The sequence below is a fragment of the Pollicipes pollicipes genome, unplaced genomic scaffold (assembly GCF_011947565.3).
Source record: "Pollicipes pollicipes isolate AB1234 unplaced genomic scaffold, Ppol_2.1 Scaffold_6686;HRSCAF=7923_pilon_pilon_pilon, whole genome shotgun sequence".
NCBI classification, from domain to species: domain Eukaryota; kingdom Metazoa; phylum Arthropoda; class Thecostraca; order Pollicipedomorpha; family Pollicipedidae; genus Pollicipes; species Pollicipes pollicipes.
Genome location: NW_023596921.1, coordinates 210,278 through 234,199, shown reverse-complemented (window position 1 = coordinate 234,199; position 23,922 = coordinate 210,278). Strand labels below are relative to the sequence as shown.

At 47.9% G+C, this 23,922-nt stretch overlaps 2 protein-coding genes across 4 annotated transcripts in view; both read right to left on the bottom strand.

Annotated features, from left to right (window-relative positions):
* LOC119107710 (anoctamin-5) overlaps nucleotides 1–16,498 on the bottom strand; it is a 56,435-nt gene extending 39,937 nt beyond the window's left edge. For 2 of the 3 annotated variants that reach the window (XM_037231248.1, XM_037231249.1), the window contains exons 1-6: nucleotides 16,466–16,498; nucleotides 8,519–8,642; nucleotides 2,829–3,118; nucleotides 2,448–2,495; nucleotides 1,028–1,192; nucleotides 710–808 (exon numbers count right to left, since the gene is read on the bottom strand). In XM_037231248.1, coding sequence (XP_037087143.1) covers nucleotides 710–808; nucleotides 1,028–1,192; nucleotides 2,448–2,495; nucleotides 2,829–3,118; nucleotides 8,519–8,576 — 660 coding nt within the window. In that variant the 5' untranslated portion in view covers nucleotides 8,577–8,642; nucleotides 16,466–16,498. The remainder of the gene's footprint in view (nucleotides 1–709; nucleotides 809–1,027; nucleotides 1,193–2,447; nucleotides 2,496–2,828; nucleotides 3,119–8,518; nucleotides 8,643–16,465) is intronic. The other variant, XM_037231250.1, reaches the window with a different exon arrangement.
* Nucleotides 16,499–16,705: 207 nt separating this feature from the next.
* Nucleotides 16,706–23,922, bottom strand: part of LOC119107236 (uncharacterized) — a 29,715-nt gene continuing 22,498 nt past the window's right edge. The window contains exons 6-7 of the mRNA XM_037230651.1: nucleotides 22,529–23,445; nucleotides 16,706–16,813 (exon numbers count right to left, since the gene is read on the bottom strand). Of these exons, the coding sequence (XP_037086546.1) occupies nucleotides 16,706–16,813; nucleotides 22,529–23,445 (1,025 nt within the window). The remainder of the gene's footprint in view (nucleotides 16,814–22,528; nucleotides 23,446–23,922) is intronic.

Below are 23,922 nucleotides of genomic sequence, written 5' to 3'. Positions count from 1 at the left end.
CGATTTCTTTCTTCAGAAAGCGCGGTAACATCAGTGGCCGTTACAGCCAAGCGAGATGGCAAACATTACCGGGATGTTGGGAATAAAATGCAAATGTCATTAAATGATCATTCGCGTGATAAAAGACAGTGCAACTTTTTTGCAGTCGAGTAAACATTAAGATATAAAATGATTGATTTGATGTTGTGTATTGATAGTACAACGATACTAGAAAAGCCCAACAAACCGATGCTTAACACTGCTATGGCAAAAAGTTCACGGGAAACACATTGCCAAACTTGAAATGACCAAGCGAAATTTCGCCCTCTAAACGAATTTGGTTACTTAGAGAGACAGAAGGTATATGTTCAGAACAACGTCCATACATTTTGCGTTCGAACCAGACCATCCATTGTGTCATCATTACCATCCATTGTGTCATCATCACCAACCACGGTGTCATGAGCATTTATCAATCATATAATGTCTTTATGCTTCTTACTTAAGCCTGGGACAGCAAAGATAAATGAATATCAAACCATCTGATTCAACGCTCGACAAGATCAGAAGGAAGCCTTGTTAGTCTAAATGTGAATTAAATCGTGCGATGTTTTTTAAGGACTGCATGGATCAGTTCGTGCTGCATCCACCCAGTAAATGTGTGGCGAAAAAACCACTCCGTGCAACACGGCAAATGGAGAGTTATAACCACGGTAGTTACGTTGCTTACCTTGATCGGCATTTTAAGATTCATAATCTCGGCGTATCTTGTCAAGACATCCCAGGGCGAGTGGACCTTGAGATAGTATGTCTTTCCGTCGCTGGAGTGCTGCGGACGACACCCAAACGTCAGGTGTCACGGCAGCTTGACTCTTGCCGCAGCGTGAATGGGCGGCAAAGAGGGATGGAAGGGCAGAAAGCGCCGAAAAGAAGACAGGGAGAAGAAAAGACGACGCTAAATTAAGCATATTCTTCCTCTGTCGCAAACGTGTGCTTAAAAGTCGAAGGCCGCCCACTGAGTGGATGCAGCGCAACAAGAATCCCCCACCTTTTTGTCCTCGAGCTCGAGTTCGAGTCCCTCGCTGATGAGGTTGGCCTGGAATGTTTTGCGCTTGTGGATCCTGTTCACATCGTCGTCCTCCCGGTAGGCGAGCACCATGTCGATCTTCCGCTTGTTGTCCCAGAAGAACTGCGTATCGATGCGACGCCGAACCTGCGCATGCCAGTGCACTTATAAAGCATTCAGGTCTCATATTTAGGCAGTGATGCATTGAGCTCCTGTTTTTTCACCCTTACTTTGAAGTTTTTCTGCAGAGTAAGTGACCTTCAGTATAACAGGACGTGCTGGTTAAACGCCATTATAGTGCCAAATGATTATCAAATTAGGCACCGACAGTTTAACCATTGTTTGGCACTATGACGTCGTTTAACCAATGCGTCCTGGCATACTGAAGGTCGTTAACTCAGCATTTCAAACTCGTGATGCATTTGGACTTCAGTAACACGCGCATGCGCAATAGCGTTTGCTTGCTGAGCCTGCCGTCTTAAGCCTCAAGGCAGTGTGTTTAAAGCCCAGAGCGTTTTTTTTGTGGCAGAGGCGTTCATTATAGACAAATTCCACGCTAAAATATGTGATGTGTGTCGTAACGTGTCCCATGACAAGGGTCGGTTGGACCAAAGCTGATTCTGCAATTGCAATAGATCGCGCATAGTTGGAGCTGGAGACGCAGCGGGTGTGCATCTGTGACACAGATTCATTGGTATGAAATGACATAATTAGTCAGCGATATGGTTGCGGGAAGACGTTCCTATTGGGTGGTGTCAGATTGTTTAATTAGCTGAGGCAACGAAAACAACCGTAAAATATCCCACTAAAACTAATAACTGACAAATACTTTTAATTCAAGAATAAAGCGAAACTTTTACGAAATGCGCCAGCGAGCACGCGCACCGTGAAATGTATCTATCGACTGCCATTTTCATAATGACAGCTCTTTTGAGTCGCCAAAAGCACATATGAGAACAGATCATCATCATAGTGCGCCCCCTATCTCGAGGCTCACGGCAAATATGCAAACCGTTGTTATCAGGGACGGATATTGCTAGTGAACAAGAGCAAACCATTCAGGTCTGGGGCCCGACAACCGCTAACTAGGACAGCAGTCTACAGGTCTGGCTATCAGCTGACCGTTGTTCAGAAAGACGCTTCGCCCGCCTCCCTATGCCTGCGCTAATCGCTCCTGGTGCGTCAAAATTTGTCGTGGGGGCTGATGGTATGCGAGGGTGGGATGGATACCCGAGCCAACAGACATTGAGCACATCCTGCGTATCCACAGCTGACAGCGTACTTAGCTTGACTCAACGACCCGCGACCTGTATGTACCAAGCTCACTTGGTTGTCTCGCTTTGCGCCTCAACTAGAGCAGAGTGTTCGGTAATAGAGGAGAGCGGGTCAGATGCGTGCTTACCTCGTGGTCCATTTCTATGGACTGCCCGAGCATGGCGTCCACGGATGCCTGCGGACCGCGGCCAAACCAAACAAGCGAGCGTTAGACAGATGACATGCGGATTTGGGGTCCACTTAGAGCGTGCGTGCGTCACGCGCAGGACGGGGCGTGAACTCCGACGGTTTCAAACGAGCCGCCAGAGCGTGCTTTAAAGGAAAATCGTGCAAAAATAATATTGGAACTGACACGAGGAGCAAATGATAAGATAGCTGCTTTGCGTGACCAGAACGGAATCACAGAACGTGCTAGATCACACAGATCACACAGAACGTGTTAGAGCGGAATCACAGCCAAAACCAGTGCGCGAGTTTTTCTTTAAAGACCAAGCGGGCGCGCACTCACGTGCAGCACATCTGTAGCCTTCCGCAGCACGTGCATCTCAGCCGGCTTGCTGTGCTGCTCCTGCTGTTCATCGGCCATGAAGCCGGGCAGCGAGGCGGCCTCCTCTTCCATGACGGCCGCCTCGGGGTCCAGGTTGCCGGCGCGTGCCGTCGATGCGCCTGACGACGAGCGACTGGACGCGCCGGAGGCGGCCGCTCCGCTGGCCAAGACGAGTCCGGCGATGTCCGCCTCCGTCAGCGAGACGGCGATCTCGCCGTTGGATGTGATCTCGTCCAGCAGCGCCTGGCGGTCTGAGGTTGCAGGGAGCGTCGGTCAGAGCTCAACCTGATTATCTGGGTTTGCAAGGAGCAGAGAGATGGCTGCCGGGTCTGAATATGTGGTATCACAGGGAGTGGGGGAGGTCAGTGTCGGGTCTGAACACCCACTGTTACAGGGGGCTGAAGGACAGTGCAGGGCCTGTAGATCTCACGACACTGTAGCGAGTTAACAGCAAATGTGTGAGGACAGAGGGAACTGCATAGGACAGCATCGACTGGAATATAGCAACAGCATTGACTGAAATACAGCAGCAGCATCGACTGGAATACAGCAGCAGCATCAACTGGAATACAGCAGCAGCATCGACTGCAATGCAGCAGAGGCCTCGACTGCAGTGCTCCGTGCCGGACAGGGTATCAAACGTCGAATGTAGCACTAGAAAAGCGTGGATAATCCGAAACAGAGTACCAAGGGCTACCTTAAGGTAGTGCGGAGCAGACAAGAAAGCAGAATTCCTTATGCAATGAACCGAAGAGGTTCTACGGAGTTGCCAAGATCTGCAGGACAAAAGAAAATACAGACTGGATGAAACCAAAATATTTATTACAGCCATTCGTACGAGGTGTGAGGGACACACTGACCCAGGGAGGGCGGAAGGAAGGAAGGTATATAGGGAGAGTCAGGGACCCAAAGACGGAAAGAAATAGACCGGGAGAAATAAAGATAACCACATTGATAGCAATCGAGATAGGAGAAGATATAGATATGCAGGGAAAGGGGAATGGAGAGGGAAAGAGTGCATGGGAAAGTGTGTGTGACATCGAGCTAAAGACGAGCACGCTCGCCAGTTGACCCCCCAGAACAGTACAAGCGCCACACAGGGGGCGGCGCTGCACCCCACGGTGCGGCGTCTGTACCGGGGACGTGACCGGCCGCTGTCCAGCACCCCGACCCGGACGGGCCCCAGCCTGGTCCAGGCGTCGCGTCCCGTCCTGCCCGGCCACACACACTCCACGCCGCGCCTCGGGCCTCTGACCAGCGCCGATCGTCGGGCCCGACTAACCCCGACGGTGCGTCGATTCCGGCGGTCGACGTCGGGGTGGGCGCGCGACCCCGACAGCCGACGACACTGCGCGCACGCACCCGGCGGCCCGGGACTCGACGGCATGCGGGTGACAGGTGACATGCGACTCTCGTGGTGTATCAGGCAGTGCCCGCTACAGATGATTCTCAGATGCTCGCTCGCACCGGGCCCACACTCGTCTTCAGCAGGCGCTGCCTTAAGCCACAACTAAACCAGAAGCAGCGACGAATGCCAGGTGTTTATTGAGTAAGTACTGGTGCCTGACTTCAGAAGCGCATTTCATCAGTGCCCGTAGTCAGTCCAGCCAAGAATAGGGATGGTAATGGGAATAGGTGTGGGTAATGAGTATTTTGCGCAAAAAGTAGTACAAAGTTCTTCTTCTTTATTGATTTGAAACATGTGGTAAGAAAACGAGAACACAACTAGTGACAAAGGCAAATGCCGATCAATTTCGCATGGGGCGCATGAACCAGCGCTATGTCATCGAGGTCTTTGCCGACCTTAACCCTTGCCTTGACAGGAGTTGCTTGATGAGCCCCCCTCCCCCCCCCCCATAAGCTTTTTTGGGGATATCCCTACGGTATGTTGTACGAGCGCACCAAACTTTTCGGTGACCTATGGGGCATTCATTGCATATGTTTTGACGCTACACACATGTCTCTAGCACTTTTGGCACCCGAGCAAAGACGTTTATTTAGGTGCCGACCTGCCGATCGCGCGCGGTGGACCAACACTGCGACACTAACGCCGCAGCGAGGCATAAATTTGCTCAAATAAGGAGCATGCTTGCGTACGGTTCATGTCGCGGTGTAACACGTTTTCTCGCAAATAGCGGCATGTGAAATTGAGAAATCTGAAATTTTGGAATATGGAGGTAAACTGACCTTTGATCTGGTATCATGGGGCCAATAATTGATTAAGCAGCATCCAATTTATTGTTAATCACGAGACCTGGATGAATCAAACCACAGGTTAATTTTCCCAAGCTCTACCTCTCTTAGTTTGGAAGCGGCAGGGGTAACATCGACACCCCCCTCCCCCCCCGCCCATTCGGTCTGTTTCCGGAACGGTAAGAGAGCGGAGGACGCGCTGTCAAGAAAGTTTGTCACACGGCGCCGCAGACAGTAAATGTAAGCTGATCAGCAATTATGATACAACCACATACTCGTTGCAGGAGTTGCGCGCGCACGTCACACGCATGGCGTGCCCCATGTCACGTAAACACTTTGACCTGACCAGAATATGGTTCAGCTGACGAACTTAAGCGTGCAATTTTTCTCGCGAGAATTATTCGCTCTCAATATTCATTTGCCAGAAAATCGAGTAGACTCATTGCTTGCAATGCAGTAACAATATTTTCCAGCATTTCAACCGATTGATAGCATGTATGTTGCTCATGAGAATAACACTGTTCTCAGCCAGCACATTCCCCAAATCATTTGTGGAGGAGGCTTACCCTGCATGTCATTTCAAATGTGCTTTCACATTCCATTCTTTGTTAGCATGCTCAACATCTTAATCCACCGCAGTGCAGTTCAGTTGTGTGCCCAGCTTACCATTCAAGACAGTGACAATGAACAGCACGTTACCAAGGCGACGGAAAACACAGCGAACGGTCACAGGCAAGACCGAGGCGAGACCGCTCAATACCGGTCCATTTTGCCAAGCCTCAGTCGCCATTGCCAGGACAACACTAGCGTCTGCCTGCACACGCCACGACGAAAAATGACGTCCGCGTTTGTCACGCCCGCCAGCCCAGATGACTAATTGCCACCACGTGAAACATGGCGCCGAGGGTCGAAGTGTTCGATAACGCCCAAATGTCTTGCCACGAACCTGTGAGCTTAGCTATCTACAGTCTATAATCCTCTACAATTTTATCACCTCGCTGGAAAACTTCAAAGGCCATCTGCGTTGGAATTTAGCGCCATGCCGTGTAAATATTTGTAAAGGAGAGAGACGCGCTGCTGCTTGCCCAGCGCCAAACCCTCGTTAACGTTTTGCTCGTGCATTTACTTTGAATCCGTCAAACGGCTTTTCTAATTTAGTAGGTATGACGGTAACGAGACACAAAAGACATGGGGCAAGGCTTTGGCGGTGAAAGGGTTCAAACTCCCACGGCGTCTCAATGACTTTCCAGCTCTAGGATAGTAGCCATCTGCCGCTGGCGTTTAACGGTTGCGAGCCTAAGCTAGAGGGAATTCCCTTTCACGATATCGTTACCATAGGACTTACAGCGTTGGCAATGTTCAAAGGCCACCGATAAAAACCCGTAATCATTTCCACAAGCCTGTCAAGATGCACACGATTGTAATTTCGGAATACCATATACACACACACACACACATATATATATATATATATATATATATATATATATATATATATATTGGCTTCAAAAACTGGCCGATGCCGGTTTTTCGTTCAAGACGTACGCCCATTTCCAGGAGGGATTACTAACCTGATCTAACATCGATAGAGCAATGAATAGTCCGCCTGATGCATGCTGTGGACATATCCGTTTTGCTTCACTTGAATATGTGGCGTTCCGTTCCGAGGTCATAATAAGGACCTTAAGTGGTCATGTCGTAATTGAAAAAAAATGTTGTCAACGATGGAGTTTGCAAGCTAAGGAGCACGTTTGTAAATGCAGACGTGCCAGCGTATTTTCCGCTGTCTGTTTATTCCAAACTTGTGTGGGCTTTTAGGTCTGGACGGACGGTTGGTCTCTTAGATCAAGGAAACATCACAACATTTGTAAGCTTGCATCAAGGGGTATGATATAGTCCACTCACCGCTGGCTGTCACTCTGAACAACGAAGGGTAACGAGGAAAAGCTTGATGCATTGATCATCCTTAAATCGACGCTGTTTCAGTTGGAAGTAGGTTGAACTGTATGCATTTGACATGTGATAGGTGAGTCTTCCTTATCGGGCAAAGTATTTCTTCGGTCTGTGGCATCATAGCTGCTTATGTTGCAACCCAATAAACCTCCTTGGCTTCAATGCGACGAGCTGTTCCAGCTACTTATTCTTCTAAAAAGCATTTGGCATACCTTCACCAGGTCAACGAACGTCATACACGTCTTATAATGCATTGCAATAATAATCATGACGCAGATGTTATGCAACAAAGAGCAAGGCTGATGCAGTGCACTCCAGCTGTACTCGATACAAAATGAAGCCATGATCACAGGCGGTGGCAGGGCAGCTCTTATGATCCATGCAGCAGCGAACAATTCAAGATCGTGACTCCGTTTAACCTTTGGAAGCTTGGTGTCATTTGCATGCCAGTACCCATAAGCAAAGAAAGTTGAAAATGAACAATCCAAATGCAGCACGTCTGCCATTAACTATGGCGCATACCATACTTACGCCTACTCGGTGCTTACTTGCTTTATATTTACCTGTCCAGTATAACCTTCACCGAAGAAATTTGCTTAAATTATTTTCACAATCTTCGTCAAAAGTATGTCGATGTGTTGCATCGCAATAACACATCCTTGCAAGAGTAATTGTCAGAAGTATCGCATAAAAATGTGATGCTTGACAGCTCGACCTCTGGTGACCTCAATCCTTTACCCTCAGAGGAAGCAGGACTAACATCACTGACATCAACATGGATGGTTTCAGAAAGGAACCAAGTATCATGGCTCAAATGTCAACGACTGAACTGTATTAACTCCCCTAACTGCATACAATTTGACCGCATATAATGCCCCAAAGGTGGCACGATCTCCTGTTAAGCCTATTGTTTGACATAAGCCGTGACAGCTTTCAAGCTTTTGTAGCATTAATCACGTGAGCATTTCGACAAATAAGTGCGCTGTTAAAATTACAGAACATACACGTTCATAAGAGGAAGGCAAGTGAAGTGCGGGACTTTCATAACGGTGAGCCGGGAGTCAGTAGAGATTTCTTCCGCAGAAGCGGCCACTTCAAGCTGAAACTCTGAGCTATTCAGAAGGGTTTCGAGAAAACCGGAAAACTAATCACACTGCAGCAGACAAGGCCTGACGCCTTGTCCAGTCCTTCGGTTCTTCGATTGAATGGCAGAGGACCGGGGCGAACGCCATCTGTACGACGGCTCGGGACATGCAGTGTGCCCGCCAGGTTTGATGAGACGCGCGGCCTATGGACACGCACGAGCGCGTTGTGGAGCGGCAATTATTTTAACGTTGACAATGGAACCATTAGATTATTGCTTTGTTACCATGCCAACTTACGTTCGTAGATGCACTTTCCAGGAAATGGAGGATGAGCCTGACCACACGTGTCCCGTGCTTACGCATCTGAACACCAAGCGTGCAACGAAAGTGCTAAAAGAGCATGCGAACATTCCCACGTACCGATCTCCTGATCCGCCGATTTGAAGCCCAACAGTTGAATCGGGGGTAGCTCCCGCATGTTTGGGCAGATCACACCACCCAGTCTGGCCCAGTGGCGGGGCGGCCTGCCCAAGACAAGACAAATCTGGAATCATCAGAAGCCTGACATGCAACGAAACCACAGAAAAGGTGACAGGCGGAAATCCATCGACCCCATGTTAGAGGACAGTGCTTTCTCTGATGAAAGGTCGGAGAAAATGGACGTTGGTGACACTCATTTGGTACAGGGTCATGAGAAGCGCCGGGGCTAGGGTGGCGACAGCCTCGGAAGCCTGGTGTCGATCGGATGTTGGGCGCCATAGATGACAACACTTTTCTGATCGGAATCCTATGAATTCTCACGCAGGGACCCGCCGCACAACGGAACGCGTCTCATCGTAAAGCGCATTCAACTTGTGGTTCGCACCAAATTTATCCGGGACAGAACAAAATACAGAGAGCTGAGAGTCAGCAGCCACGGGAAGAGAAGAAAGTGGAGAGCGGTAAGGCACAGCGACGCTATTGGTTGCTTAAGTGTACAAGTTTTTCATTAACTGGCTGCATTCAAGAGTTTTACTAAAACCGTCTCATTTCCACCAATTTGCGTCGTAACGCTTCTTTTATTTCTGCACATATTTCAAAATTGTATTTTCCATGATGATTGTGAAGAGGCGTCTCGCTCACACACCGAGATCAAATGCGTCGGCTGAACACCTCACTGATGCTAACCAATCACGCAATGGGCCAAACTAAGTAAAAGGATGCTCATCATCAGTACACCTTTTGGAACTGACACAAACAAACATGTCAGCGAGCAAAAGTAAAGGTCGATGTTTTGGTAATTCTCTCTACGAGACGTACCATTCAATGTGCATTAGGCAAAACACTCTCTTTCAGGACGCAGTTGCTACATGGACATTAAACTGGCATTACATGTTTGTGAACGCTTTGTCATTGTGTTATAGCACAAGTTAACGTCGAAAAACACCTGAAAAATCATATTTGCCTCTGTGCGATCGCGCTGCGCACAAGTATCGATCGTGTCCTTTCGTGCTTTTGTGTCCTGGTCCTCGCAACCTCGGGTGTTCTTTTGAGTGGCCATTGTCCGCCTCCCTGCCTGTTGACTTGGCACCCAACGGTAAGCTTGCCTCCCTCTCACCCCACTCAAACTTCTGGATTCTAAGTACAAGCATAGCACTGAAATAGGAGCTTAAAATCATATTGGTTTTAAAAAGAGCTTCTAGGGAATATGTCACAGCTAAGAGAAACGAAGAGTCAGAAAACTGCAATGTCGTGTCCAATTGCGTGTAGATGATTGAGCTCGTCTCATTTTAGGCCTCCGCGTTTTTCTCGTATTTTCTTCCTTTTGATGCAAGCATTCGGTTGGCGAGACTCCATGCCCCCACCCCAAGCTTTGAGAGGGAAGTGGGTCAGTTAAAGGGAAAACCTGTTTTTATGCGTGTTTGGATAGGCTTAGCTACTCTTCCCTGATCATCACCTACACTATTTTGCAGATATTCACAAATGTGATGGAGTTTTAAACATCATGACGCGGCGGAAATACCATCACGATAATACAGCATGAAGCCCACAGCACAGTTCCCAAAACAGAAAGCGTCTGGGTCAAGACTTAAACTGATAGAACTCGCTGTCAGGTTATCGGTATCTTACACCAGCCACATAGCAGCGTCATCTGCTTTTTTATGGATTCCAGCCACATTGAAAAAATTCCGCCGAAGTACGTTCTCGCGGTGGACAATGCACAAACGTAAGATGTGAACGAAACTAAACACGAAACAAAATGTCATCTAATCACCAGAACCTGGGTCATAGGCGCAATAATGCCATACACGATATCACACGTTGAAAGTGAGTATCCTCATCCAGTGAGAGCAATGTGGTGACGCAGCTGGTCACGCGTGTGTCAACTTCGGTGAGAGGTGTTTGGTTCGGGTCTGACTTCGGCAGGCTCAGGCTCGACCTAGACAGGCTCCCTCGCAGGAGATGGCAGCAACTGGGGAGTGGTCGCCGTGTCCCGGGGTCGACGTACGCTAGCGATGGTCGGCAGCGGTGGAGTCGCGGGCATGGCCGACTTTTCAACAGATGCTGCGGTCCGATCACCCGCCCCGAGAACATGGTCCCGCTCTGAGCCGTCCGAGCTGTCATCTGACCTGCCGGCTCCATACGTCGCCACAGGCCTCTGCATGCCTGCGTACTCTGGCGGTCATTCTGACAGCAAGCACGTGGCCAAGACCGTCTCGCAAAGGTGCCGGCAATGGAACCTCTGTCATGGGCGTGCACAGTGTCTGAGGTCGGCCTCGGTCATGGGTGGCTTGACCCGAAGTTTGCTGCACGAGGACGAGCCTGGCATGACGTGCGCCGACCATGCCAGGTGTTGAGCCCTTTTTTCGCTCACCCAGACTGTGCGCGTGGCCACTTTCCACTTAGAAAGCGGATACGACTCATCGCTGGTCGTCGTTATCACCGACGCTCCGAACCAGATCCAACACATGGATGTCGCACGCGGCTAGTGCAGTGACTATGATTCCAGATTCGCGACCCGACCGCTCTCCATCTGTCGGATGCGATTAAGGAGGATGAAGGATGAGAAGGATTAAGGAGATAAGGAGGATGCGATTAAGGAGCTCGTGACGCAGCGCTGTGCCTTTTGTCACACCAACTCTATGGAGAGGCAACTGAATGTTGGGAGCGTGCAGCCAGCCGATGCAACCGCTGCCAATATGTCCAGCGACGAGTCGAGGCGGCGAGGCCGGGAGGCCCGCGCCGCATTACCTGCAACATCTTCAGTAGGAAGGAGCCGTTGTCAACGGAGCTCCCAGGAAAGCTGGCAGGTCAGGTCAACGAAGCATTCGCTAACATCGAAAGGAAGACCTCCGACGATGTCCTGGCAGCGACCCGGCGGGCAGAAAAAAAAACTGTTGTTGCACGAGTGTGCGCAGGTTACTTTGCTTACGGCCGGTTACCGAACATGCACTGGAATCCGCTATGTCATCAATGAACACCAGCGGTGCTTATGGTTGTGATGATATTAAACTCCATATTGCTAATGTTTTTCTTCTTGTTCTTATTCCGGCGTTACTGCGCATTATCAACAGCAGTTTTGCCTCAGGGATACTACCATGTAAGTGGAAGATATCTCCTTGTGGATCAATTTGTAGATCTGACCATGTCAGGAAGCTGTAAACCAGCCTCGCTCATTCCTGCAGTGTCTAAAATGGAAGAGAAGCTAGTGTGCGAGCGGCTTATGACGCATTTTGCATCGCATTCCATGCCATAATATCTCGAGCAAACATGGGGTTTATGGGAGTAAGATGTTTTGTTTTTACATTTTTAAAGGTCCGTTCTGATGGACTGTTATCGTGATGGTCAAATATACTGTGAAAAATCCGTGATTTTTGGCAACTTTCACGACTATGCTCCGCCTTCCCACTCCCCCAATTATTTTAAGAAATCGTCACACGCGGTACTGCAATCCACGGTTTTGCAGGAACCACCTTGACATTTAACAGGGGAGTTCCACGTGTTTTGACATCTTTAATTTTTGGGCGAAGTGTCACCAATTCAGACCATTGACCAACGTGCCACCAACTCAGACCATTGACCGAGTTGCCACCAATTCGGCCAATTGACCAACGTGCCACAAATTCAGACAATTGACCAACGTGGCCTTCCATCAATGAAATGCGTTTCACACGAAATCCTAGCATCGTTTGTTTTGACAGCTTAGGTCACCACATTTCTGTATGTGGCGAGTAAAAGCTATTCTCATTCAAAAGATGGCGCCCCATGCTTTTCAAAATGCCCCCTTCAGCGCCCTGTGACCACTCAGTCGTGAGTTATTTTATTTGCAAATTAGCATCGACCGCATCGATGTGTCACACCCTCGGGCGTAAGCAAATATTACAGGTTGCAACGTTCCGAAACGAGTTCTACGGAGTCTAATCCGCTTTGATGGTGTTAATAGCGACACAAAAGCTATCTGCCCAAAGTAACTGCTGGGTTTGGAGCTCATCGGCCCCAGTGCTGGTCACGCCGATGGAGCTCGCGTCACGTGACCAAACAGGGACATAGCCGCTTCACGGGTGATCACACGTTTCCCCGGAGCCGTGAATTAGTTATCGACTCGGGCCGCTCATGAAAGCAATCAAATCTACTGACGTCAGCGTACCTGTCATTCTGCCGCAACGCACATCGACCCGGTATGGTGCTGTCGAACGCGCTCGCACAGGTAGGCCGCGGATCTCGCAAGGCACCGCCGCCTGGCACGGCAGTTCACCCCAGCGGGGTACACTGATCTGCCGTACCAAATATTATCAACTGCTGTTAGCAGCAAGGGTTCATACACTGACGCGAAACGAATAACACTAAGGCTATCATGATGTGTACTTCTGCGCCCGAGACACTTGTATGTCACGAGCGTGTAGCTCTTACACTGTCAGTGACCGGCCTTCATTGTGCCAGGAGATGCTGGTTAAATGACGCTCTCAAGCAAACATTGCTGGCATTGCCAACGCGTAACGCTTCAAGATGTGTTGGTGGTCACGAGCACAGAACAGTTTGAAGCGTCGGGTATTGGCAAGGGGTAGCATAACCGATGCCTGCTTGATGACGCTGTTTTGTCATTACCTCCTGGCTCCTGGTGCATTAGAGGTCGATAAGTGTCAGTTTAATATCTCAGAACTCATAATGCTGAAAAACCAGGAATAGAAGACCTTGCCACCAGCCTTGAGCCTTGAACCAGGACTGTTGAGATTTAATCCAAGGTTTTGCTTACGCCGAGCAAGATGAGCGTATTTCTATTATATAACTACAACGTCCATTCAATCATCTATTTTGGGTTACATCTCATTACTTATCTATTGAGAATGCACTATCTAAGTTAGATATCTTGGTGGCCAGCTGCCACTAGTACCCATATGCAATCGGTAACAGGTGAGGTTCGAGGGTACAGTTGGTAGGTATGGCAGTGGCCACGACATCCGACATTGAAATTTTCAAAATTTTAGCATTTTGTCATTATGCTTGTTGCGGCAACTCAGCGCCCTGCCAGCATTTTGAATTCTTTGCCGGAAGTAACTAACTGGATTGAGCAGGGGCCTTAGACAAATCGTTGGTGTAAGCACGAATACAAGCTCACATAGGCTCATCAGGCATGTGGGATATTCACCCGACATGTTTTTCATCGGCCTTTTATCTTGAAGCTCCGAGAAGTTTCACAACACGCTGCTGGCTGGGCACTCCCGTTATAATTGTCTGCCTTCATGTGACTGTAGCATTAACCCTTACGTGAGAAGTAAACCAATGTGTAGCGAATATCGTCACAAAAATTTTAACACCCGCCTGGGTGGCGGGGTCAAATTGAGCCCCCTCCTCAACCCCCCCCCCCTCCCGACGGTTTTTTCCAGAATGGCCTCTGAACGGCGCGGCGTAGCCTCACCAAACATTGCATACCTGCAGACAATTAAGTAGAAAATCGTGTGGTACCAAAAAATGGATGTACCTTGTAAGGTCGCTGAACTACAGCAGGTTAAAGTCAGGCCATGGATTCAGCGATGGCAATTTCTGGTGGATCGTTCGACCTGACGGATCAACGGACTGTTAAGCGAGACCACAAATATCTGAGATGCTTTCTTAAGCAACACAGCAATAGAACGACCAAAGTTCATTGACTGAGGGTCAGGTATGAAGGTCAGACCAAGATCAAAACTAACTTGTTTTATAATTCTAGGGTTTGCTTTGTGGGGTAGTTTATGGTGCTCATTTATAAGTTGTTGATAACAGGAACAGCATCAGACATCTTCCATGAACTTTTTAGAGGTCAGAATAGGTCACTGACCTAAAATGACCCAATTTAACACGCCTCAAATGCAAAAATCAACGCAGTCTTCTACGATTTCGGTCACCATGACCCTCAAAAGGTCAAACAAGGCCACTGACCTTAAATGAGCACGTGACATTCCGATAAAAAGCGGTATCTAGGTTCTGGCAACACCTTGAAGACCAATTTAGAGCTTAACCTTGTTTGACCTTATTTTACCCAATGGTCATGGCCTAAGAGCTTCAAACTTTGACCTACGTGAGTTCACATAAAGGCCAATACACCCTGCGAGTTTGGCGCTGCCAGCCCTTTTAGTTCCTGAGATCCCAGCGGGGGTCAGGAATTTTAAGAAAATACTAGGCATGGCAATCAGCAATTGCATCGGCCCAGGGCGCTGGAGGCCGGCTATCCTTGTGCTGCTTACATCGGTGGCGTGTGGAACGACGGGGCTTTGAGGATCACTTCATTCAAAGGTCATTCACCGTGCGTCATGTTAAAGCATGTAAACTCAGTGGACTCTGCAAGTACTGTAAGCAGGCTCTGTGAGTCCGATAAGCAAGTTTTTTTTTAAATGTTTGGTATGAGGAGATTTGGTATTATGCCTGCTTCTAAAAGCATTATCTTGCTCGCAGCCATCTAACAGATTTTTTTGACCAAATTATACATATTTACAAACATGTTTTTTAAGACTCTGCGAAACGTCCCTTGCCGAAAATCGCTGATAAAAAGCGTGTGGTTTAAACATGCGCTGAAAAATGGTTTAAAGCGTTTTTTACCGCAATCCTTTGTGAAAACGGCTTTTTAACTTCACACAACGTTGCGTAGCAAAGGGGATTTTCACATAAGAGTGTTTGCCATTGTCGACAAGCATAGGAGCATACCTGGTCCAAACTCTGGCCATTTTTTCGTCCACCAAAGCCGAATCATAATGGCATGTTGCTTAAAAACTATCTTTGCGAACACAGTCAGTTTGGGGGTCTAGCACGGCAACGACGGCATTTATGACGTTACCAGGATTTTCAAAAATATGACGTTGCAAAACACAGACGATGCAGGCACACTGCTCACAAGGACCAGGTGCAATCGGGGAGGGGGGGGGGGGGGTAGCATTGCCAAATGTGTGATGACACATACAGTCACCTGAAATACCCCAGGTAAGAGCGTTCATCTCCATAACGGCTGCTGTGAATTGACCTTCGGCTTCAGCCCAGATGAACCCTGGCGGTTGGCTGACGTGGGCCGTACGATAAGCATATCAGTGTTCTGACGCAATGCCGGCGGTTGTTTCCATTGAGGCTGTATTTGTAGTTGTCTGCACTGAAAATGACTTCAATTGAAGGGGTGAAAAGTTATTATTGTCCGTAATGCATCCCGCAGTAAACTCTGATTCGCAAAAAAAACTGTGGAAGATTCATGATTGTCACAATTGTCATGCAGTCTTATGTACCACTATTCGTCATGTACTGTGTTGTAATCATCAATGATGTCCGCAGACTACGTTGTAACATTTATCCCCACTGCCTCTTCAGAAAATGAAAAGCATGAAAAGCCTTTCATTAGCGTGAAACGTCGGCGACTTTATCCCTGGGTTCAGCTAGGCTAATACCTTCAAGACGCGTGACTGGCCAGAACGGGCGTCGCCAGGATCTGAGAAGCGAAGGTGCTAGCCGATAATGTGGAGGCCGAAACGCTATCGAGAAAAATCGTCGAGGCGGAGAAAAACTGACGTTTTGAAGATTCACACGTCAACACAACAGGACCGTGCGAGCCACTAGGGGTGTGGATGGGGGAGAGTGTCATTGGGACTTTATGACGCACTCAGCTGCGGAGGCTATATGACCTCGCCTACCTCCCACGCTGGCAGGAAGGGCGGGCACCACAGGGAATCGAACCCGTACCTCTGGTCTCCCAGACGCGCAGTGGTCAATGCAGAAACATTAACCACTACATTACCGGCGCCCTCAGGGGGAATGGGAGAGGCACGTAGGCCTCCAGGATCTAGGATTGTTGGCAACACCCAACTGCCTCCTCCTTGTCGCTGGGCCCCCCGAAGTCCCTGTGGAAGTGCCGCGAGTCGGCGGTCCACTCACCTGTTCGCCTCGCGCCGAGCACCGCCTCCGACCCGCGGCCCGGCGGCGGCGACCGACTGCCGGCCTGGCCTGTCCTACCGCCTCTCACGTCACCAATCTGGCTCGCAGCTCCCGATAGCTGTGTTTGCCGGCGGCGAGGAGCGTTCGCCCGGCGCGCGCGCTGACCGTGCTCGACGGCTCCCGGCACGCCCGGCACGCGCCCGGCATCGACGGCCGACGACGCGCCGCCGCTGACCACGATCAGTCGATTGTTGACGCGTCCGACGGCAGCGTTACTTGGAGACCGAGCGGCTCGAGGTCACGGCGGCCTCGGCCACGCGAGCCCCGCTCGTTTGATCGCGTGCTGTTCTGTCAGACACGGTATGATCTGGGTGACCGGCCCTCGCGGTCAAAGGGGACTGGTCAGCGAGCAAAGGAGGAGCGCTGTTGTGACGTCACTTGGCGCAGAGCTGGTCTACAACACTGGGCTCTACCTTCCTATACCTACTAAGCCTGTTTGCAGCCGTCTTCGATCGACTGACACAATCGGCACTCAGTGCGCGAAAGAACGGCGTCTCGTTCCACCGAATCAAGACAACTATTCATATGCGTGGAAAATCGCTCACAGATCGTGACCGTGCGCCATTGGCTGAGCTTTCAGTACGCTCCCAAGACGAGCAACAACATGCAAAACAAAGAGAAAAATCTCGAACCGGCTCTGCATCGAGATTAAATGGCTGATGTTCCTTGTGTTCAGTGCATCCCTGTACTTATGACTTTGACATTGTACAAAACTTAAAGCAGGTAACTGTCATTATGGCTGGTTAACGAACAAGTTTAGATGGAAACTAAAATTGAGGCTAAGACACTAGCACGCGCATTCGGAGCTCTCTGAATCATCGTGAGCACCAATTCCACCTTGATGGTTTATATAAGCGATCCCAGTTGCCCCGACCTCACCAATTTTGACGATATCTAATTGAGAAGCAGCGCTAATATTTTTTAGGTCAATTTGTATATTGCCTTAACACGCACCCGGGTGGCCAGTTGGATGCCCTTCGCTTGGATGGGGGTCAATTTGACCGCTCTGAGATCTCAGGTACTAAGAGAGCTAGCCACCAAATTTACAGGGTGTGTTGACTTGTACGTGAACTCACTTCCGTCAAAGTTTGAGATTCCTACGGTATGATCTTAGGGTCAAATAATGTCAAACAAGGTCAAACTCCAGGCCGGTCTCTAAGTGCCCGCGGACCTAGATATATGTTCTAAGCAAAAGGTCACATGCTCATTTAAGGCCAGCAACCTTGTTTGACTTTTCGAGGACATGGTGACTAAAATCATGCGAGACTGCTTTAAGTTTTACAGTTGAGTAAGCAACAACGATTACGCTAGACAAACTACTTTTAAGTACTTGATGTTAACTGGAGTCTTTTGAGGTCAGTGACCTATTCTGACCTTAAGTAAGTCCACGGAAAATGTCTTATGTGGTTCGTGTTATCGATAAATTCTAAATGAGCACCAAAACCTACCCCATACAGCAAACCACTGAGTGACAAAACAGTTTGGTCTGGGCCTTGACATTCTGTTGTTGCATCAGAATGAGCGATTCCAAGAAACTGACTTCGCTGAATCCATGGCCTGACTTTGACCTGCCGTAGGTCAGCGACCTTACCAGATGCGTCAAAATTCTTTGGTACAAACAAACCGCTATTTAATTGTTTATAGCTGTGCAGAATTCAGCGCAACTACGCCGCGCTGTTCGGAAACGATGCTGGCAAAGCCTTCGGGGGTTAATGTGACCCACACCTGGGCGCGTTGAAGGCAAATTGTTATATACATGTATATGCATATATATATATATATATATATATATATATATATATATATATATATATAGCCATCACCTGCTTGATGGAGTAAAATCTATATTCAGAGGGTACCAATATGCTGACAAACCCAAGAGAAAACGCTGGCAAGCTTAGAATCAATTTTTTGTGGCACAGTTACACAAATTGTACTATTGGATGCGGCGTAGTGACTTACCGAAAGCGAACAAGCATGAAAGATATGAACCATGAGCATCATCATTCGCGGGTCAACAAAGCTCACAATTTCCCATCGTCGCCTGCTGACCCGCAAAACAGGTTTGTCAGCTTGCGATGCAAGGCATACTCGTCGATGCCGGCAGTCAAGGTACCGAAGGCAGATAAGCGAAGCACACATGATGCTGATGCGCTATGTCCCAGTGGTTAGCACAGGTAAAGCAATTTACTTTGTTGGCCGCTGTCACACAATTAAAAGAAATATGTAACGTAACCATCCTTCATCTAGATATCTGTTGCAAAAAATATGTCACTCGCTTTCATTGCATGCCAGTAACCTTATTTGAATTTTCATGCAATCCAAATAAAGTGTCCGTGGGCACAAATATTATCAAGAAATTCGCACTGACCGTCAATGACCCCATAAATCAACTTCTCCAGGAACGAACGGTTTTTGGTCTTAGCCTCGGTCCGACCTTCAAACCAGACCCGAAGTCAAAGGGGGTTACTAAATCTCATTTCGAGGTCTGTCTGGTCCGTCTGTCTAGTCTCTGTCAGAGTGCCGTCATAGGGTTGTATGGGTCGCACGTTACATATTTTCTTCCTCACTCGAAATGCTGCTCTTAACAATTACTTTTTAAAAAATTCAGCTAGCAATATGTCGGGCCACCATTTTTGCTGCACCAATATTCGTGAAATCCGCTATCTCGGCAATTAGTAGCGTCAGGGCGTGGGCAGTTTTTAATATGTGGCAAGGAAAAGGAGCGCGTGGTCAAGACTGTTGATTACCAATACGGTATAAGCCATTTGAGTTTGACATCATTTTAAGAGCCAATTACTTGTCTGAAGTGATCAACATTCGGGCTTTATGGCATTATATCTTAGTCATATGACATAAAAACTCTTCTTTTTAAATGACGGGTGCTATATTCGTTCTGGCATCCGATGGACAGATAGCATTGCGCAAGTTTGTTCGGTAGAAGGTATGCGTTTTAGGACGCAATTTCATGTGAATGAAGCCCATTCCAGGAAAACGCTGTCACTATTGCATTTTCACCATGTCGATCTGCGTGTTGTTTCTGGAACTAACTCACTTTGCAAGGAAAATCTGCAATTTGTTTGATATGCATCATGTTAGCAAAATGTGTGTGAGGTAAGGATTGCACCTAAACATACCTGTTCCTGCGCAATCAATTGCGCAATTGTAACTAAATAAGCGTATTTTTTAGTCACTAGCTAAGCATTACTTTTGTAATTAGCCATGCCCACTCATTCGTTCTTACTTTTCTCATTGTGCTGCACTTGCAAAACAAAAATGCCAGTATTTTTGTCAGGATAGTAATCCAGCGGCATCCAATTTTAGGGTACTGGGTCCACATGTGACGGTCCAGGCTACCTCACCGACTGGTGAGCTACCCAATTTTCGCATAAGGACTCACACTTGGACGTGTGACAGGGACAGCCTTGGCGAGAAAAAGCTGTATTTTGCGCCAGTCTAGCGTAGCATTCATAATTTTGAACCCTGATATTGGAATTGGTCAAGGTTTTTAAATCATGGCTTCTCACGAGACAAAAAAAAAATATTATGATGCCCGATCGCAAAAGACAGTGCACTATTGGACGAGGCGTAGTCGATTTACCGGGTCAAAAATTGTGGCCCTTTCGTGTCCAGAGTATCATGGCCCGTGAGTCAACAAAGCGAAATATTTCAACACTTGGTGCCTGGCACACCAAAAAAAAACATCCCAACTTGCTTGAATCACAACGTAATATATACAAATCGATCCGCCGTGGTCCATATCCGTGAGAAAAAATGTGTTGTATATGTGGGTCAGAATATCATAAGCCAGCGAACAGATGTTAACCCTAGGAGACAGGAGACATGCCATCTCCTTAACTTCCCCAAATATTATTCTAAATTGCTATTTTTCCGCACAACACACGTTTTACGGTTATCAATTCGCGCGCATAAATTACAGGTCAGGCCTTCCACCCAAATTCCAATTTGAACACGCATTTCGAATTTGTTCCCCGAAGTCAGAGATGTTCTGAAGTCATGAACGTCCTAGCCCACCGGTCAAAAAGTCCAAGAATTATCCAAACTGTGTGAAAGACATCTTTCACGCATCAACAATAAAAAAACACAATTTCAAACAAGGTTGACCGGTGGTTTGCGACGTTAATGGCCATGCGCAATACGCGCACGTGTTTCTCATAGAAATGGACCACACTACGTTTAATGGTGTGCTCATTTACAAACATATCACTGACATCTGGTTTTTGAGCGAGTCAGCTTGCAAGTATCCCCCTTTCACCTGGGCTGAATGGCGTGTCCGCCGGAGTTTGGGATTTTTTTGTTTTTGCTACCGCAGCAATTCACAAAATTGAACCAGTCGTAATGGAATACACCTGAACCGCCACAATCATGATAGATAATGGTGTTTTTATTCCTTGTCTTAATACGATTATCGAAATTCAAATATTTGCATGGAACTATCAACATTGATGGCATTCAGTATTCACAGCTTTTAAATGATTGCATTGTTGTTTACGCTGTTCTTTACACCTTGGTCACTGTTGTTTACACCTTTGCCTTTGCCGGTGACACAATATTATGAGTTCAAAAGCGTACCAAAAACGACTTGTCCTATATTCGTTCTTAAACTGTTATTGTGAAATCTGCTGCCTTGTTCTGATACCGCTCATAAAGTCCTCACTTTGTTTCAGAATTCAGTCAGCTCGGAACGAACTTACCCGTCATCTGGCGTAACGATGGCTAGCATCGTTTATGGGACTGTTTGGTATACCCACTTGAGAAGTGACGGTGTATGTCAAGAACTTAAGTACGTGATTATGTTTTCTAACCACCGATTGAAAATTTGCATATCTGCTAACCACAGCTTGAGAGCGTATTTCGCGATTGCGCCGGTGGCACGTATCGAGTTAGTCCGTGGTGACAACATGGACAACAACTCAACGCCTGCCATCTCAGCAAATGTCAGTCCAAGCACCCGTCATAGCGAGCGTGGGATAGCAGGAACGGCTCATTTTACTAACAATGAGCACCTAATTAGTTTTGCGATCATGTAGTTAGAATCTGGCTACTGCACTGGAACGTATACAAAATTAAACAGCCAACACGTCACTTCGTCTTCGTTACTCCAATCAGCACGTGAGGTTGTGCCACCAATCATCTGAGCAGTCCATCAAGCCGTAAAAGGGTCCATACATACCATTGACTTTGACATGTCGGCAATATTATTCAAGGATGAGCCAAGGAAATCAGTGAACGTTATTCACTAACGGTATGCAGAAGTTAGGTCACAGTGTATAGTCTCAGTAGCCAGGAGTGCACGACGTTTGTTGGTGCTACAGATGCTCGATATAACCACAAAGTTCCGGATTCCTTCTGCGACGAGAACACAAATTTTAGATGGCTGGCGACCGCTCCAATCTGCCTAGAATACAATAAACATACAAAGACAGCTATATACCTTCCCGGCACATTATCATTAGTTCACAGTCACGCGTGCCGGCACAGCGCTCATGAGAAGCCGGAGCTGGACTCGAGCTTGACACGTACCAACACTAGCACAAATGGGCTATATCATTACATGCGTTGTCCCTCACACCGAGTAGCAATAATGGACAGGGCTCAATAGCAGCTTGGTGATGTTTCAAGCATACAGAATCAGCATCACAACAGTCTTGCTACATGAATACCACACATGTGCCCATCAAATCAGTGCCTTAAACGGCTTGCTTACACTGCCCCCTCATCACTGTCCGTATGCTCTTCAATAAGCGGAACACTGGGAGCGACTGTCTGCGTCATTCGCCGTGGTCTCGAACGGTACAGAGACGAGCGTCTCCTGTCGCGTTTCGGAGACGACCCGCTGGCTGCTTGCGCTGCCGCCAGCTGTATCTTTATGTCCGACGTCGCCTGAGATGGCCGCCGCTCACTGCCGATGCTGGGCAGCAGATTTGAGTCAGGTGTCGGTGCTGCGACCGGCCCATCGTCTGCTGTAGATATGGTTATTACTGGACCAGTCCACTTCGCCGGCATTCCGTGGTAGCTCATAAGCATTTTAAGGGGCTTCCTGGACGGGAAGCGACCATGGAGAGACTTTGAAGTCAGTGGATAGGAAGACCTTTTATGAATGTTCCTCGTTTCAAAGGTAGGAATTTCACGTTTAGGGAAGGCTTTCATCTCGGTGCTGAACTGATGATGAAGGAACTCCTCATCACTCTGCTTATGTGTTGCTGCAACCAATGCTTGCGTCATCACAACCAAACTAGATTTCCTCTGGTTAAGCCGCGGGAACTTTGTACTTGCTGAACGGCGAACGGTCGATGCTGAGGGTAGTACTCTCTTTGAAGCTCGCCCATCGACCGGAGATGTGTCAACTATGTTGTATTTTGAGCGCAGGACTGGGTATTCAAGCAGTGCCTTACTCATGAAGGTAGAGCGTGTTGCTTGAGGCATGATTGGACTGTGGTAGTAAGGTTCTTCAGACGAAGGTACTTGGACTAGAGGCATCGGTCTTCCTAAAAACTCCCACCTTAGGCTGTAGTAGACTTCGAGAGGGTAAATATCTTCGTTTATCAATGGTGGCATTGAAGGAATGTAAGGTAGTTTACCACACATCCACAATAATATTGCGACCAACCAATCAATAAGCGCCACAAGAGCAATGCCCAACATGAAACTAAGCGTTCCAAGCACCTCGGAAATGAATTGTCCCGAGTCGTAGGATTCCGTAACCTTGAATTGGTCCAAAAGGTTGGATACAACTATTGTCAAAGTGTGTGTAAGCTGAGCCGACGGAACATGGTTTACGACACCCATCACTTTCATCAAAATGGTGTGCTGTTCGCATTGCGCAAGACATGCGTGACGGCATTTCGATGTGTTTCCATAGAGTACTTGCTTGGTAATATTGACCGATTTCTGGACATCTGAAAAAAGAATTTGTTGTTAGATAGTTGAACACCGGTGCATATCGACAAAACAGCTCAGCAGTGGAATGTAAAAAATCACTGACAACTCACACTGGATAGATGCATCCGTGCCCACACCACGGAATGCAGTCCAAAAAGCAAATGTTGCAGTCGTAGAATATTTTTTGTTAAGCATCATTGGTAAATAAAAATATATCCTGTCAATCTGACGAACCTGCCAGGTGTCACCGCAATCATGGCAGGTTATGACCATTTGCTAGTGTACTGGAACACAGTGAACCGCATCAATACGAGAGGGTCAGTGCATATCCTCCGAGCTTTTTACGTCTTCCCAGCCATGAATTAAACTATATCAAATGGTTGGCCGCCTAAATTTGCAATCTTTTCACACATGAGCCGCAAGTTTTATGTTTCTCCCCTGTGAGGTCACCGACGTAAAACCTCGTTATCACATTATACGCGTATGAGATATTG